Genomic DNA, 15,878 nt, shown 5'->3' on the forward strand with positions numbered 1-15,878 from the left:
TCGTGGTTTCTATAATTTTCAAACCAACGAATTGCTGGAGGAAAGAAGGCAGAGGGAGATCTTAAAGTTGCATTTCACTTCTCGCCTGTCCAGCGCGGTAGAATTACAACGGAAAATGGTCCTGAATTTTCAGATATGAGTAAAACTAATACAAATAAGGAACATCTAACCGGTTTGAAATCTTATTAGGTTATTATCAGAGATTGTAAATTTGGTTTGCAAACTTAAGAAACCACGAATGTGTTACAAGAAAATTGGTCCCAATAAAGTTTTGTTTTTAATAATATTTTTAATTAAGGCAAAAATTTCGCTTGTTTTTAGCAGATGTCGCGACGACATCCGTACCATTTTTAGTTTTGAATCGACACTGGCAGGCCGAATTTTAGTTTGCTCAGAGATAATCATAATATACATAGAGTGTCCTCGAAAATAGTGCGTTCTTTAAGGTGTGGATATAATACACAATTTAGAACAAAAAAGTCCTATAACATTTTTTCCTAAAGTTAACCGTTTGCAAAAAAATACATTGTTCTCCATACGAGTGAATTTTTATTTTCATAAATTTTAATGACCTGGCAACACTGCGCAGAAGAACCTGCGATTGTAGAAATTTCATATGAGGGAACCCCTTATTTATTTACTATTTGAGGTGTGATTTTTAGGGTTGATTACCCTAGATGTAGGTCAAAATAATTATTTGTTGCTTTAATAATGTGGCATTTTTGCTATTAATATCTGAATTAAGGTTTTGGTTTAAGGCTCGAAATTTTACATAAATTATAACTTTTACTTAAGTAACTACGGTTTAATTCCGAAATTGTAATTAAGGTGAAACGGTAGCGATCAACAGGTAGCGAAAACGCGTTCCAAGATTGCGGCTGTAATTTTGAATATTTTTTCGAGATATTTGGCACACGTATTCGTAATATAATAAAGAATGGCGGTACATAGCCCAATTTGAAAAATATGTTAATATGTGGAAATGACTCTGTAATTAAATACAATATTAAAAAAACGAACCTGTACCGCCATTAAGAAGAAGAAAAAAATACACTTTCTTCAAATAAAATTTTTATCCGATGCCTAGATTTTGTGTCATTTTGGAACTACTAAAATTTTTTATATCATTAGTAGTTCCAAAATGACACAAAATCTAGGCATCGGATAAAAAAGTTTTTTTGAAGAAAGTGTATTTTTTTGTTCTTCTTAACCCTTAAACGCCCAAGGGTGTGTAAAAAATGTCCACCTAATGCGTATTCCTTTGGAACATATTTATTACGTGTTTAATAATTTTCCAAAAATTATTTATTGCTAAAAAGACAACCTTTTATCGAATGTTAAATTGGTTCTGCCGATATTTTTGAAAATAAAAGTATTATCTTGAGTTAAATATGGGTGGGCATAAAAAGTACACCCTTGGTAAAACTTGTTACTAAAGGTTTCTATATAATTTCTCGTTGGTAGAAATATAATCCATATAATTATCGACGTATAATTACATAATCGACATAATTATCCGCCAATGAGGAGGCTGAAAGGAAGAATGTGGAGAAAATTGACAAATCTGAATTACTGGCTTTTACTGGTATGTTAATTTTGATATACATGGTAATTTTGTTGTAAGGTTTGTAAATTGTTTATATTAATATTTTAGAAGATGTTGTGTTATTAAGCATAAGATTCTTAAGCTTAATCCATTTCCAACAGCTCTCAATAAATATATTAGCTATTTTCGAGGTGGACATTTTTTACCCACCCTTGGGCGTACATGGAACCTAAAAAAGCTTGGGCGTTTAAGGGTTAATGGCGGCACAGGCTCGTTTTTTCATTATTGTATTTAATTACAGAGTAATTTCCACATATTAATATATTTTTTAAGTTGGGCTCTGTACCGCCATTCTTTATTATATTACGAATACGTGTGCCAAATGTCTCGAAAAAATATTCAAAATTACAGCCGCAATCTTGGAACGCGTTTTTGCTACTTGTTGATCGCTACTGTTTCCTCTTAATGCTCTTAGTGGAAAAATGATTTGTATGTAACGTTTTTCTGAAATCTATTGAAATATGGAATAATTTTAAACGAATTGATAAAATGTCAATCATTTACAATAAAAAACACTTTACCTTTTTTAGTATTATGTATTTATTAAGCTTTAAAGGTGTTGAATGCAAGGGTTTTAACTGAATTACATAGTTTACAGTGGAAATTAAATACAACAGACATCGTTTAATGATTCTAATTTGGTTTTTTACATTATGCTCCGACTATCAGTAATTTGTTTACTTGTGGTCTAAAAATTAAATTTAATGTTTGTGCTTAATTAACAGTAATTTTTATAATACTTAAATGTTCAAAATGAGCTCTACCATGCACCGATACGACGAATCCGGTTGTTAGTAATGTCATAGTTATATAACTAAATTATATCGGATAGTTTCTGCAGCACCAAAAATGCGTTTCTGTAATTCAGCTTCTGTTTGGATTTTATGTCGGTTATCATACACTAACGATTTCAAATGTCCCCAAAAATAAAAATCCAATACATTGAATTCGGGACACACGGTGGCCACAGAATGAGTCCATTCATACAATTACACGACGAGGATAAGTAGTATGTAGTATAGTATCCAGAAGATTTTTCACAGCTTTGGTAAATTGTGTTGGGGCTCCGTCGTGAAGAAACCACATTTGACGTAGCGTCGTGTTGGTGAAGGCACGTCTTCAAGAAGTACCAGCAAAACATTTTGCAAAAAATTGATAGGCCTCTACATTTAGTGTACTGGGTAATTCATAAAATATTGCACTCTTTAGCCTTTCTGTATCCTTTATAAATTCCTCATTGTTAAGAAATACCTGTTCTTTTGGAATAAAACTAAATGACCCCAAATATCCAATGTCAATAAACCAAGGGGTGAAAAAATGTAAACACTAGCCATTTGGTTGATATTTACATTTTTACTTTACTACCTACCAGATACAAATGACCAACCTACTATTTTTAAATGTGTCAACGGTGTTGCCAGACTTCAATTTGTATATCAAAATATATTTTCGTGTTTTGGCCAAACGGCTGAATTTAGATATAGAATATCAACAGGGGTATTGAGTGTCACTCATGTGAAACTCACACTTCTTGTAATTTCTGTATGTGTATGGAAGATTCTAAAAAAAGTTTTAACGGTATGAGACATCAAGCTTAATATTCGATAGTCATCGCCTTCTGATGATTCTAATGATTCAAAATATGGTTCAAAATATTGATTGCAATATTACTAAGTCTAAAATAAAATTCGAATTAAAAAACTTTCATCTTTTATTTCTAATTTATTTAGATATATACTCCAACCTTTCTTGTAGAAACTGCTCTAGTTTTGTTTGTAAATAATAAATATGTATATGTCACGAAACTAATGAAAAAATGGTTATCAGGTTACATAGGAAACAGATCCTCCACTTGTTTTATCATATACTCCTTTGACGCCAGTAGCCTTGGAATTAACTATAGTGGAAACTGCTGAAAACTCACCAATCTCAGAAACAAACATCTTGTCATTCGTTTCCTGGGATTCGTTTTTGAGCTAAAATGTAAAAAAGGGTAATATATTTTTTAATAAAATACATAGCAAATAGTAATTCTGACTATACAATTTAAGCTGTTATTGCTACTTTGCCTTCTTTAAAATAATCAAATGAATACTCACGTTATCACTTAACATATCCTCTTCAAAATCATTTTGAGGGACAAGTTGGCTATTGTTTGAGTTTTCAACCAAAATTGCTGTTTCTATGTCCATGTTACGCCAGATAAAGTTGTTAAGCACCTACAAATAGACATGTAATACAGTTACTACATAAACATACAACCACAAGTTAAAACAATTATTTAAGGGGGTGGGCGCAAAATCTTGGTCCAATGCTATTTAAATGCATTCATTCTTTTCGAATCCTGAGAAAACTCATAAGTATTTTTGAAAATTTTAAATTCAGAATGAAAGATTACATTATTACCTAGAGACGAAGTCCCTGAAAACTTCTATAATATTTAATTGAATGAGTTACAGTGGGTGAAAAAAGAGAAAATTTAGTGTGATTTTTAATTTTAAATATTATATTCAAAAGAAACTTTTTGTTTATTCTGAGGGACTTTCGGCCCTCGGTAATAACATAATCTTTGATTCTGCGTTTAAATTTTTCAAAAATATTTATTAGTTTTCTCAGGATTTGAAAAAAATGAATGCATTTAAATAGCATTGGCCAAGATTTGCGCCTACCCCCTTAACAGTTATTCAAGCATTGCAGACATGTATTTAATTACAATGTGAAGGAAGGGAGAAAGTAGATAAAGGTCGTACAATACAAACACCGATACCGAGGGAAAGATATATCATATTATAGTGTATACTGGAGAAAAACATGGTTTTAATTATGGAGCGGGTCTTGTGTTTTCGTTAAAAAATCAAAATCGGCTGATTATAACCATAACATTAATACTGTCTGTGAAAAGTATGACTACTTGTTTGTGTTAAAAATATTGTTTGTGAAATAGATGAAAGAAATACTGCTCCCAAGTTTATTTCGAAAATTTTAGATAATAAACCAACACACTCCTTGACAGTACATAAAATAAAAAAATGGTTAATAGCCCAGTAAATGAACGGGAAATTCGGCGATACCGTGTAATTTTCAGGGGCAACTCCGAATTGCATGAAAATTTGGATTTAGGTTCTACTTACCCTCCACTTCAAAGTTGAAATTGTGCCGTTGGTTGCTGGTTCGTCCACATAAGTAGGAATAACAATTTTTAATTTTCTTGTTTTTGTAAAGAATATTTTAATTCATTTTCTTTTCAATATTATGGGACACCCCGTATATACGAGTAGGCCAATACCTAATTCAGTGAGTATGTATTAATTTTTATCATTATTTTCAAGTAAAAACCTTAAAGTTTTTTGTATGTAATTACCTGCCTACTCGCCTCATTTTTAAAAAGACAATTCGCCAACCAACTCTCTTGGTTAACAGTCACTTACAATCATTCCGAAAAGTGTATAGAAACTCAATATAGTCCTCGCGAGTGATTTATACTTTATACTACTCAGCAATAGCAGTACGAAAAATAGCAGGCCTGCTCCAGCTTGTGCAACGAGAAATGACAAGGTAGGAAATATTTTTATTACAATTTACTTTAAGGTCTGGTTTTTTTACTGTTATTTTTTTTATTCTATTTTAAATTCACCCTATGCTAAACAGTCCACTAATAAAGCTCACTGAGTTAGTAATCTCCTCCAAGATGATTTATTGATCCGTTACGAGCCTGATAGATCCATTTTCTATATTTTTTTCTTGCATTTTTCATTTTTCTAAGAGGGTAATATAGTCGGGGAAAGTTTCTTTTAAACCTGAATTGTTTGATTTTATTGTCATACTTTGCTAATTTACAAAGATCAGAATCAAATTCAGGTTATTTAACCGCATTTCCTTTGACTTTATTTTTTTGTTATTCTTTAACATAAGGCGATAAAATATTCTTTACAAAATTAAAATCACGTATCAATTAGTAAATTGGTTTTTTGTTTGTGCCGATCGTTAGTGGTACCTATACCTCAGTTAATGTTGTTTTTTAAGTAAAAAAGGAACACATTAATGTAAAAGTAATTATTATTAAATTGTCAACGTCGGCCAATAGACAAATTTTGTTATAATAATTATTATACAGGTTGACTCTATTATAGATGAAACTGTGTGTTTATTTTACACAGTAATTTTTATTTAAAGGGTTTATGTTTTATAATTATTTTTTGTCTATAAATATTCAAATAGCAGAGGACATAGTTTTCTATTTTATTAGCACAAAGTTCGGTTGTATTTTATTAATTTTCGTGTGGTGAACCTATTTTATTTCCTAACGCTAATTTCATATTTTTCTAAATTTATTAATTCTACATTTAAATTTACAAAATGGCAGATAAAATTAAAAAATATCAATCTTTAAGACAAGTTGAAGTGCAACAAATGACTGAAATTCATGCTGTTGCTTTAAAGGTAGCTGCTGACGATAAGAATTTTTACCCGGTTTTGGAAGTTATGTATGAAGGATTGGAAAAAACTCGTGACAATTTTTATGATCTTCATAATAAAATAATTATGTTAGTTTCTGAGCAAGATAATGAGGACGCGCTATTTAAAGTCGAAGATGATTGCCGTAGTAATTTTGACAAATTATATTATAAAATTAAATTAACATACGTGCAAGCCTTTAGAAAATCTTCAACAGCAAGTCAGCAAACTACATCAACTTCACAGTCTCAAAATCCTTTACCTATAAATTATTTTAATTTACCGAAACCGGAATTGCCATCTTTCAGTGGAAAAATAACTGAATTTAGAAGTTTTATAGATCAGTTTGATGCTCGCGTTCATACTCTTACTTACTTACAACCAATTGACAAATTTAATTTGTTACTATCGTGTTTAAAGGGTGCAGCGCGCGATGCTGTGGATCATATTGACATCACAGCAAACAATTATCCAATTGCCTATGATCTGCTTTGTGAAAGGTTTAATAATGTTAGGGTGATCGCTGCCAATTTATGGAATAACCTTGAAAGTTCACCACAACTGACTTCAGAAGATCCAAAAGAACTACGCAAGTTGTTAGATACATTTTCGAAAAATGTGGCATCTCTAAATAAGCTAGGACTACCCACAGTACATTGGGATTTTATACTTGTTCAAATGATTTTAAAACGATTAACTGTTTCTTTAGTAACACGTTTTGAGCTTTTTCATAATAATTCAACCATCCCAAGCTATAAAAAACTGATTGATTTTTTAAATCAAAGTTGTCTCGCTTTAGATAATATTGATTTTCACACTAAACCAAAATCTAACTTTTCTAAAAAACCTAATTCTTCCAAATCTACATCATTGCTTGCTCAAACCGAACCTGAACCAAAATGTTCTATCTGTAAAACTAATGATACCCATGCCATTTATAAATGCTCCGTTTTTTTGGCAAAATCTCCTGTAGATCGATTTCAATTAATAAAAAAGAACAAGATGTGTATTAACTGTCTTGGATCACATCGTTCTAGCCTATGCAAATCTACATGGACTCGTCACTCGTGCCATAAAAAACATCATACACTACTTTGCTTCTCCTCTTCTAAGAAAGAAGAGAATGTTCAAGATTCGGCGGCATCCACTTTAAATTCATCGACTGGATCATCCGTTTCTGTGTGTTTTTCTTCCGCTGATAAAAGTACTTTGCTTTCCACTGCATGTATTGAGGTGCTTGATTGTCACGGTAACTACCAACCTGTTAGGTGTCTGTTAGATTCGGGAAGCATGACGTCCTTCATCTGTCAAAAGACCCTTAGGCGTTTAGGTTTACGTCCCATGAAAACTTCAGCTAACATCCAAGGATTAGGTTCTATGCAGTCGAACACTAATTTAGGTGGGGTTACCATTTCTTTTAAACCAGTACGTAAATCTTCTCCTATTTTGACAACCGATGCGTTAGTCTTGACAAAAATATGTGAGGATCAGCCTTTATGTAATTTAGAAGTTAATACTTGGCCCCATATTGCTAATTTAAAGTTAGCAGATGATAACTTCTTTCGTAGAGGATCCATAGACATTCTTTTAGGAGCTGATGTATTCTCTACAATTCTTTTGGATGGACGTATTTACGGCAATCAAGATGAACCTGATGCAATTAATACTATATTTGGCTATGTGCTTATGGGAAAAGTAAATATTTCAAAGGCACCTACTCTTACGTCTTTATTTTGCCAAGTTGAAGATACGGTTTCTTTGGATCAGCAAATAAAGAAATTCTGGGAATTAGAAGCAGTCCCTGAAGTTTTTTGCTTAGCTCCTGATGACGCTAAAGTGGAAAATATGTTTATGAATACTTATACGCGTGAACATTCAGGACGCTTTGTAGTAGATCTACCTTTTAAGGAAGAAAATCCTGTCTTTCCTAATATTAGATCACTTGCTCTTAGTAGGTTTTATTCATTAGAAAGAAGGCTTCAAAAATCTCCTGAACTTTATGACCAATACCGCACCTTTATGAAGGAATTTGTTGAGCTCGGTCACATGGAACCTGTCCCATTGAATAACTTCGATTCACCTTATGTTTACTATTTATCGCATCATTGTGTTTTAAGACCTGAAAGTCTAACAAGTAAATTAAGGGTCGTTTTTAATGGTTCCGGGCATCTTCCAAATCAACCCTCACTCAATGACAAATTATTCACTGGTCCTAAGCTTCAGACTGACATCTGTACAATTTTGATTAATTTTCGATTGCATGGTTATGTAATTACGGCCGATATTTCTAAAATGTATAGGCAAATTTTAATTAATCCTACTCAAACAGATTATCAAAGAGTACTTTGGCGTTCTAATAATTCTGAACCTGTTCGAGATCTTCGTATCAACAGAGTTGTTTATGGTCTCTCTTGTTCTCCTTATCTTGCTATTAGATGTCTGCATCAGTTGGCTAATGATGACGGGGATTCGTTTCCTCTAGCAGCCGAGGCACTTAAAACTGGAACCTACGTTGATGATATCGTTTCTTCCTGTCCTAGTTTCGAAAATGCCTTAGCACTAAGAGACGAACTTATTGCCTTACTTGCCAAAGGAGGTTTTGAGTTGAAAAAATGGTCCAGTAATGTACCCGATTTATTGAAAGGATTAGCTGTATCAGATTTAGCAATAAAACCTCTTACATTTAATGATGATATTTCGTCCAAAACACTTAAAGTATTAGGGTTGGAATGGGACGCTTCTTCGGATACATTTGCTTTTAAAGTTCAAGTTTTAGACTCTTCTTGTACAAAACGTCATCTTTTGTCCAATTTAGCAAAAATATTTGATCCTCTTGGATTTTTATCTCCAATAACATTTCTAATTAAACACCTTATTCAAAGAATATGGACTCAAAAGATTGGTTGGGATGATGCTCCATCAAAAGAAATTATCCGTTTGTGGAAAAAATACATTGATGATGTAGCATATTTGAGTAAATTAAATTTACCTCGTCGTTTATTAATTGACGATATTTTACGCTTAGAAGTTCACTGTTTTGGTGACGCTAGCGAGAAAGGTTACTGCGCTGTCTTGTACTTTCGATGCTTATCACCTTCAGGCCAACCTTTTGTTTCTTTTGTTATAGCTAAATCTAAGGTCGCACCCATTAATAAGGGACTTACTATTCCAAGATTAGAATTGTCTGCTGCGGTTTTAGTGGCTCGACTAGTCTCCTTTGTTTCTTCTGTTATTAAAGATAAAGTAGAAATCAAGGAAATATACTGTTATTCTGATTCTGCTGTTACATTACGTTGGTTACAATCTTCCCCTCATCAGTGGAAAACTTTTGTGAGCAATAGAGTAGCTTATGTGCAGGAACGAGTAACTTCTTCATGTTGGCACTATGTTCCTTCTGAAGAAAATCCTGCTGACATTGGTTCAAGGGGTTGCTTACCCTCTGAGTTAATTAACTGTTCCAAATGGTGGGCGGGGCCAACCTTCTTACAATCTGATCCGCTAACGTTCTTTGAACTTAATTCAAAGGAGTCTACTAATGTAAATTTGGAAGTGCGGACTGTCGCATTGATTGCTGAAATTCCCAATAATTTTTTAGATATTTTATTGGATCGTCATTCGTCTTTAAATAGGTGTGTTCGATGTTTGTGTTACATTATTCGTTTTTTCCATTATGTAACCAAAAACCGATATGGTAATCTGGAAATAGGTTGTTTAAGTTTATTGGAGCAACATAACTCCTTACTGGTTTTTGTTAAACAAACACAGCAGATCTTTTTTAATACTTTAATAAATTTTATCCAAGATAAACAGCTGCTTCCAAAAAATTTAAGAAAGCTTTCACCTTTTATCGATGCAAAGGGAATTCTACGTGTAGGTAGTTGCCTAGGTAATGTGCCCATTTCGTATGATCGCAAATTTCCGGCATTACTTCCTAACAGTTGTAAATTAACAGATATGATTATTGAATCTACTCATCTGCAATATCTACACGCCGGGCTTCAAACTGTTCAATACCTACTTTCTCAGCGTGTTTGGATTATATCTTCCAAACGAGCCATTCGTAGAGTACTGTCTAAGTGTGTTAAATGCTTTAAGGTGAATCCTTTGTATCCAGTTCCGTTAATGGGAAATCTACCGCTAGCTCGAATATCTCAACTAAAACCTTTCAGTAATGTTGGAGTTGATTTTGCGGGCCCTTTTCTTATAAGAGCTTCCAAACTTCGAAAGTCTCAAACTCTTCATCAAAGGGCTAAATGGAATTCTCCGTCTCCAAACGTCCAACTAGGTACCTTAGTGGTAATCCGCCAAAATAATATTCCCCCGCTACCATGGCCTTTGGGCCGTATAATTGAGGTTCATCCTGGATCTGATGGTATATTTAGAGTGGCCACAGTGAAAACTAATAGTGGTATATATAAACGCTCTATAGTAAAATTATGTCCTTTGCCTTTTGAGCCGTAACAATACTGCGTATTGTGGTGGGCGGTTGTGGTTCGTCCACATAAGTAGGAATAACAATTTTTAATTTTCTTGTTTTTGTAAAGAATATTTTAATTCATTTTCTTTTCAATATTATGGGACACCCCGTATATACGAGTAGGCCAATACCTAATTCAGTGAGTATGTATTAATTTTTATCATTATTTTCAAGTAAAAACCTTAAAGTTTTTTGTATGTAATTACCTGCCTACTCGCCTCATTTTTAAAAAGACAATTCGCCAACCAACTCTCTTGGTTAACAGTCACTTACAATCATTCCGAAAAGTGTATAGAAACTCAATATAGTCCTCGCGAGTGATTTATACTTTATACTACTCAGCAATAGCAGTACGAAAAATAGCAGGCCTGCTCCAGCTTGTGCAACGAGAAATGACAAGGTAGGAAATATTTTTATTACAATTTACTTTAAGGTCTGGTTTTTTTACTGTTATTTTTTTTATTCTATTTTAAATTCACCCTATGCTAAACAGTCCACTAATAAAGCTCACTGAGTTAGTAATCTCCTCCAAGATGATTTAGTTGCTTTTACTTGGGGGGTTACAGTCGCCCCTTCTCGGGGGTGAAAAAGCATACGTTCAAGATAAGACCGAAAATGGATAAATTTACTGATTTTAAGCAACTTTTGTTCTATAGAGTTTTTTATGTACGTCAATACTTTTCGAGTTATTTGCCATTGAAAATGTTGATTTTTCGACAAAAAAACTACGTTTTCAGACGGTTTTTCGCAAATAACTCAAAAAGTAAACATTTTATCGAAAAAATATCCTAAGCAAAAGTGTAGCTTATAAGAAACCCAAAAAAATGGTGTATCAGTAAAGTCTATCAATCTAATAAAAACAAAGTTGTAGCTCATGAAAAAATACGTTCTTATTCGTCTAATTCCAAATCTAATATTTCATGGTGAAATCACCGAAAAATTAAGGACTTTTCGGGAAAACCCCCATTTAAACTTTTTTAAAGTGTTTATAAAAAGCTTTGTTTTAATTGATAACAAAAGTTTTAGCATCAAAAATAAGCGAGTTACGCTCAAAATAAAGTTTTCTTTTCTTTTTGTAAAAAATCATGAAAATCTCGCCGTGCTTAGCTCCCCAAATAAAATTAATCGCTACCGCTTTAAAAACAATTTACTTACCTATCTATTTTTTATATGATCTTTTAGTCTCACCGGTTTACAGTGTTCATTTTTGAAAGGGTTATAATTGAGAAAGCTTGAATGGGTCACTAATCACGAGTGTATGCAAATTTTGAAGTCATATCTTAACCAATTTTTGTCTTACGGAGAAACAAAATGAAACTAGCATATTTATAATAGCAAAACCTACATTTTTTTACTTTTTAAGATTTTTCTTATCACTAATACTTTTTTAAGTTATTTTGAAAAAATTAATTTTTTCAAAAATTTTTAGAAATTTTTTTTTACTATAATACCAAATGATTTTAAAAATAAGCACTTCGAACCAATCAAACTTACAGATCATATAAACAATACACATACAGTTAAAATAGATGGTAAAGCCAAACGATTAATTTCATTTAGGGTGCTAAGTAGAGGGAGGTTTTCAAGATTTTTTTTACCAAAAAAAGGGGCCAACTTTTTTTTCAGTGTAACTCGTTTATTTTTGATGCTGTAAACTTTTGAAAAAACAAGTAATAAGCTTTTTTTGATACTTTAAAAATGTTAATAAGGTTTTCCCGAAAAACTCTTCTTTCTTCGGTGATTTCGCGTTGAAACACACACACACACACACACACACACACACACACACACACACACACACACACACACACACACACACACACACACACACACACACACACACACACACACACACACACACACACACACACACACACACACACACACACACACACACACACACACACACACACACACACACACACACACACACACACACACACACACACACACACACACACACACACACACACACACACACACACACACACACACACACACACACACACACACACACACACACACACACACACACACACACACACACACACACACACACACACACACACACACACACACACACCCACACACACACACACACACACACACACACACACACACACACACACACACACACACACACACACACACACACACACACACACACACACACACACACACACACACACACACACACACACACACACACACACACACACACACACACACACACACACACACACACACACACACACACACACACACACACACACACACACACACACACACACACACACACACACACACACACACACACACACACACACACACACACACACACACACACACACACACACACACACACACACACACACACACACACACACACACACACACACACACACACACACACACACACACACACACACACACACACACACACACACACACACACACACACACACACACACACACACACACACACACACACACACACACACACACACACACACACACACACACACACACACACACACACACACACACACACACACACACACACACACACACACACACACACACACACACACACACACACACACACACACACACACACACACACACACACACACACACACACACACACACACACACACACACACACACACACACACACACACACACACACACACACACACACACACACACACACACACACACACACACACACACACACACACACACACACACACACACACACACACACACACACACACACACACACACACACACACACACACACACACACACACACACACACACACACACACACACACACACACACACACACACACACACACACACACACACACACACACACACACACACACACACACACACACACACACACACACACACACACACACACACACACACACACACACACACACACACACACACACACACACACACACACACACACACACACACACACACACACACACACACACACACACACACACACACACACACACACACACACACACACACACACACACACACACACACACACACACACACACACACACACACACACACACACACACACACACACACACACACACACACACACACACACACACACACACACACACACACACACACACACACACACACACACACACACACACACACACACACACACACACACACACACACACACACACACACACACACACACACACACACACACACACACACACACACACACACACACACACACACACACACACACACACACACACACACACACACACACACACACACACACACACACACACACACACACACACACACACACACACACACACACACACACACACACACACACACACACACACACACACACACACACACACACACACACACACACACACACACACACACACACACACACACACACACACACACACACACACACACACACACACACACACACACACACACACACACACACACATGGAATAATTTTAAACGAATTGATAAAATGTCAATCATTTACAATAAAAAACACTTTACCTTTTTTAGTATTATGTATTTATTAAGCTTTAAAGGTGTTGAATGCAAGGGTTTTAACTGAATTACATAGTTTACAGTGGGAATTCAATACAACAGACATCGTTTAATAATTCTAATTTGGTTTTTTACATTATGCTCCGACTATCAGTAATTTGTTTACTTGTGGTCTAAAAATTAAATTTAATGTTTGTGCTTAATTAACAATAATTTTTATAATACTTAAATGTTCAAAGTGAGCTCTACCATGCACCGATACGACGAATCCGGTTGTTAGTAATGTCATAGTTATATAACTAAATTATATCGGATAGTTTCTGCAGCACCAAAAATGCGTCTCTATAATTCAGCTTCTGTTTGGATTTTATGTCGGTTATCATACACTAACGATTTCAAATGTCCCCAAAAATAAAAATCCAATACATTGAATTCGGGACACACGGTGGCCACAGAATGAGTCTATTCATACAATTACACGACGAGGATAAGTAGTATGTAGTATCCAGAAGATTTTTCACAGCTTTGGTAAATTGTGTTGGGGCTCCGTCGTGAAGAAACCACATTTGACGTCGCGTCGTGTTGGCGAAAGCACGTCTTCAAGAAGTACCGGCAAAACATTTTGCAAAAAATTTATAGGCCTCTACATTTAGTGTACTGGGTAATTCGTAAAATATTGTACCCTTTACCCTTTCTGTATCCTTTATAAATTACTCATTGTTAAGAAATACCTGTTCTTTGGAATAAAACGAAATGACCCCAAATATCCACTGTCAATAAACCAAGGGGTGAAAACCTATAAACACTAGCCATTTGGTTGATATTTACATTTTTACTTTACTACCTACGAGATACAAATGACCTACAAACCTACTATTTTTAAATGTGTCAACGGTGTTCCCAGACTTCAATTTGTATATCAAAATGTATTTTCTTATTTTGGCCAAACGGCTGAATTTAGATATAGAATATCAACAGGGGTATTGAGTGTCACTCATGTGAAACTCACACTTCTTGTAATTTCTGTATGTGTATGGATGATTCTAAAAAAAGTTTCAACGGTATGAGACATCAAGCTTAATATTCGATAGTCATCGCCTTCTGATGATTCTAATGATACAAAATATGGCTCAAAATATTGATTGCAATATTACTAAGTCTAAAATAAAATTCGAATTAAAAAACTTTCATCTTTTATTTCTAATTTATTTAGATATATACTCCAACCTTTCTTGTAGAAACTGCTCTAGTTTTGTTTATAAATAATAAATATGTATATGTCACGAAACTAATGAAAAAATGGTTATCAGGTTACATAGGAAATAGATCCTCCACTTGTTTTATCATATACTCCTTTGACGCCAGTAGCCTTGGAATTAACTATAGTGGAAACTGCTGAAAACTCACCAATCTCCGAAACAAACATCTTGTCATTCGTTTTCTGGGTTTCGTTTTTGAGCTAAAATGTAAAAAAGGGTAATATATTTTTTAATAAAATACATAGCAAATAGTAATTCTGACTATACAATTTAAGCTGGTATTGCTACTTTGCCTTCTTTAAAATAATCAAATCAATACTCACGTTATCACTTAACATATCCTCTTCAAAATCATTTTGAGGGACAAGTTGGCTATTGTTTGAGTTTTCAACCAAAATTGCTGTTTCTATGTCCATGTTACGCCAGATAAAGTTGTTAAGCACCTACAAATAGACATGTAATACAGTTACTACATAAACATACAACCACAAGTTAAAACAATTATTTA

The 15,878-nt window shown here is 34.3% G+C and overlaps 2 protein-coding genes across 5 annotated transcripts in view; one reads left to right on the forward strand and one right to left on the reverse strand.

Annotated features, from left to right (window-relative positions):
* Window positions 1–15,878, forward strand: part of LOC114324245 (dipeptidase 1) — a 996,635-nt gene that overhangs the window by 226,355 nt on the left and 754,402 nt on the right. The gene's annotated exons all lie outside the window — the stretch shown is intronic.
* The window catches only part of LOC114324246 (glutathione hydrolase 1 proenzyme-like), a 189,562-nt gene continuing 176,983 nt past the window's right edge, over window positions 3,300–15,878 (reverse strand). For 2 of the 4 annotated variants that reach the window (XM_028272041.2, XM_050646394.1), the window contains exons 9-10: window positions 15,694–15,813; window positions 3,300–3,582 (exon numbers count right to left, since the gene is read on the reverse strand). In XM_028272041.2, coding sequence (XP_028127842.2) covers window positions 3,430–3,582; window positions 15,694–15,813 — 273 coding nt within the window. In that variant the 3' untranslated portion in view covers window positions 3,300–3,429. Of the gene's footprint in view, window positions 3,583–3,705; window positions 3,826–15,287; window positions 15,571–15,693; window positions 15,814–15,878 lie in introns of those variants that run through there. The other 2 variants (XM_050646395.1, XM_028272039.2) reach the window with 2 other exon arrangements.

This window comes from Diabrotica virgifera, chromosome 3 (genome assembly GCF_917563875.1).
Source record: "Diabrotica virgifera virgifera chromosome 3, PGI_DIABVI_V3a".
In the NCBI taxonomy this organism is placed as follows: Eukaryota; Metazoa; Arthropoda; class Insecta; order Coleoptera; family Chrysomelidae; genus Diabrotica; species Diabrotica virgifera.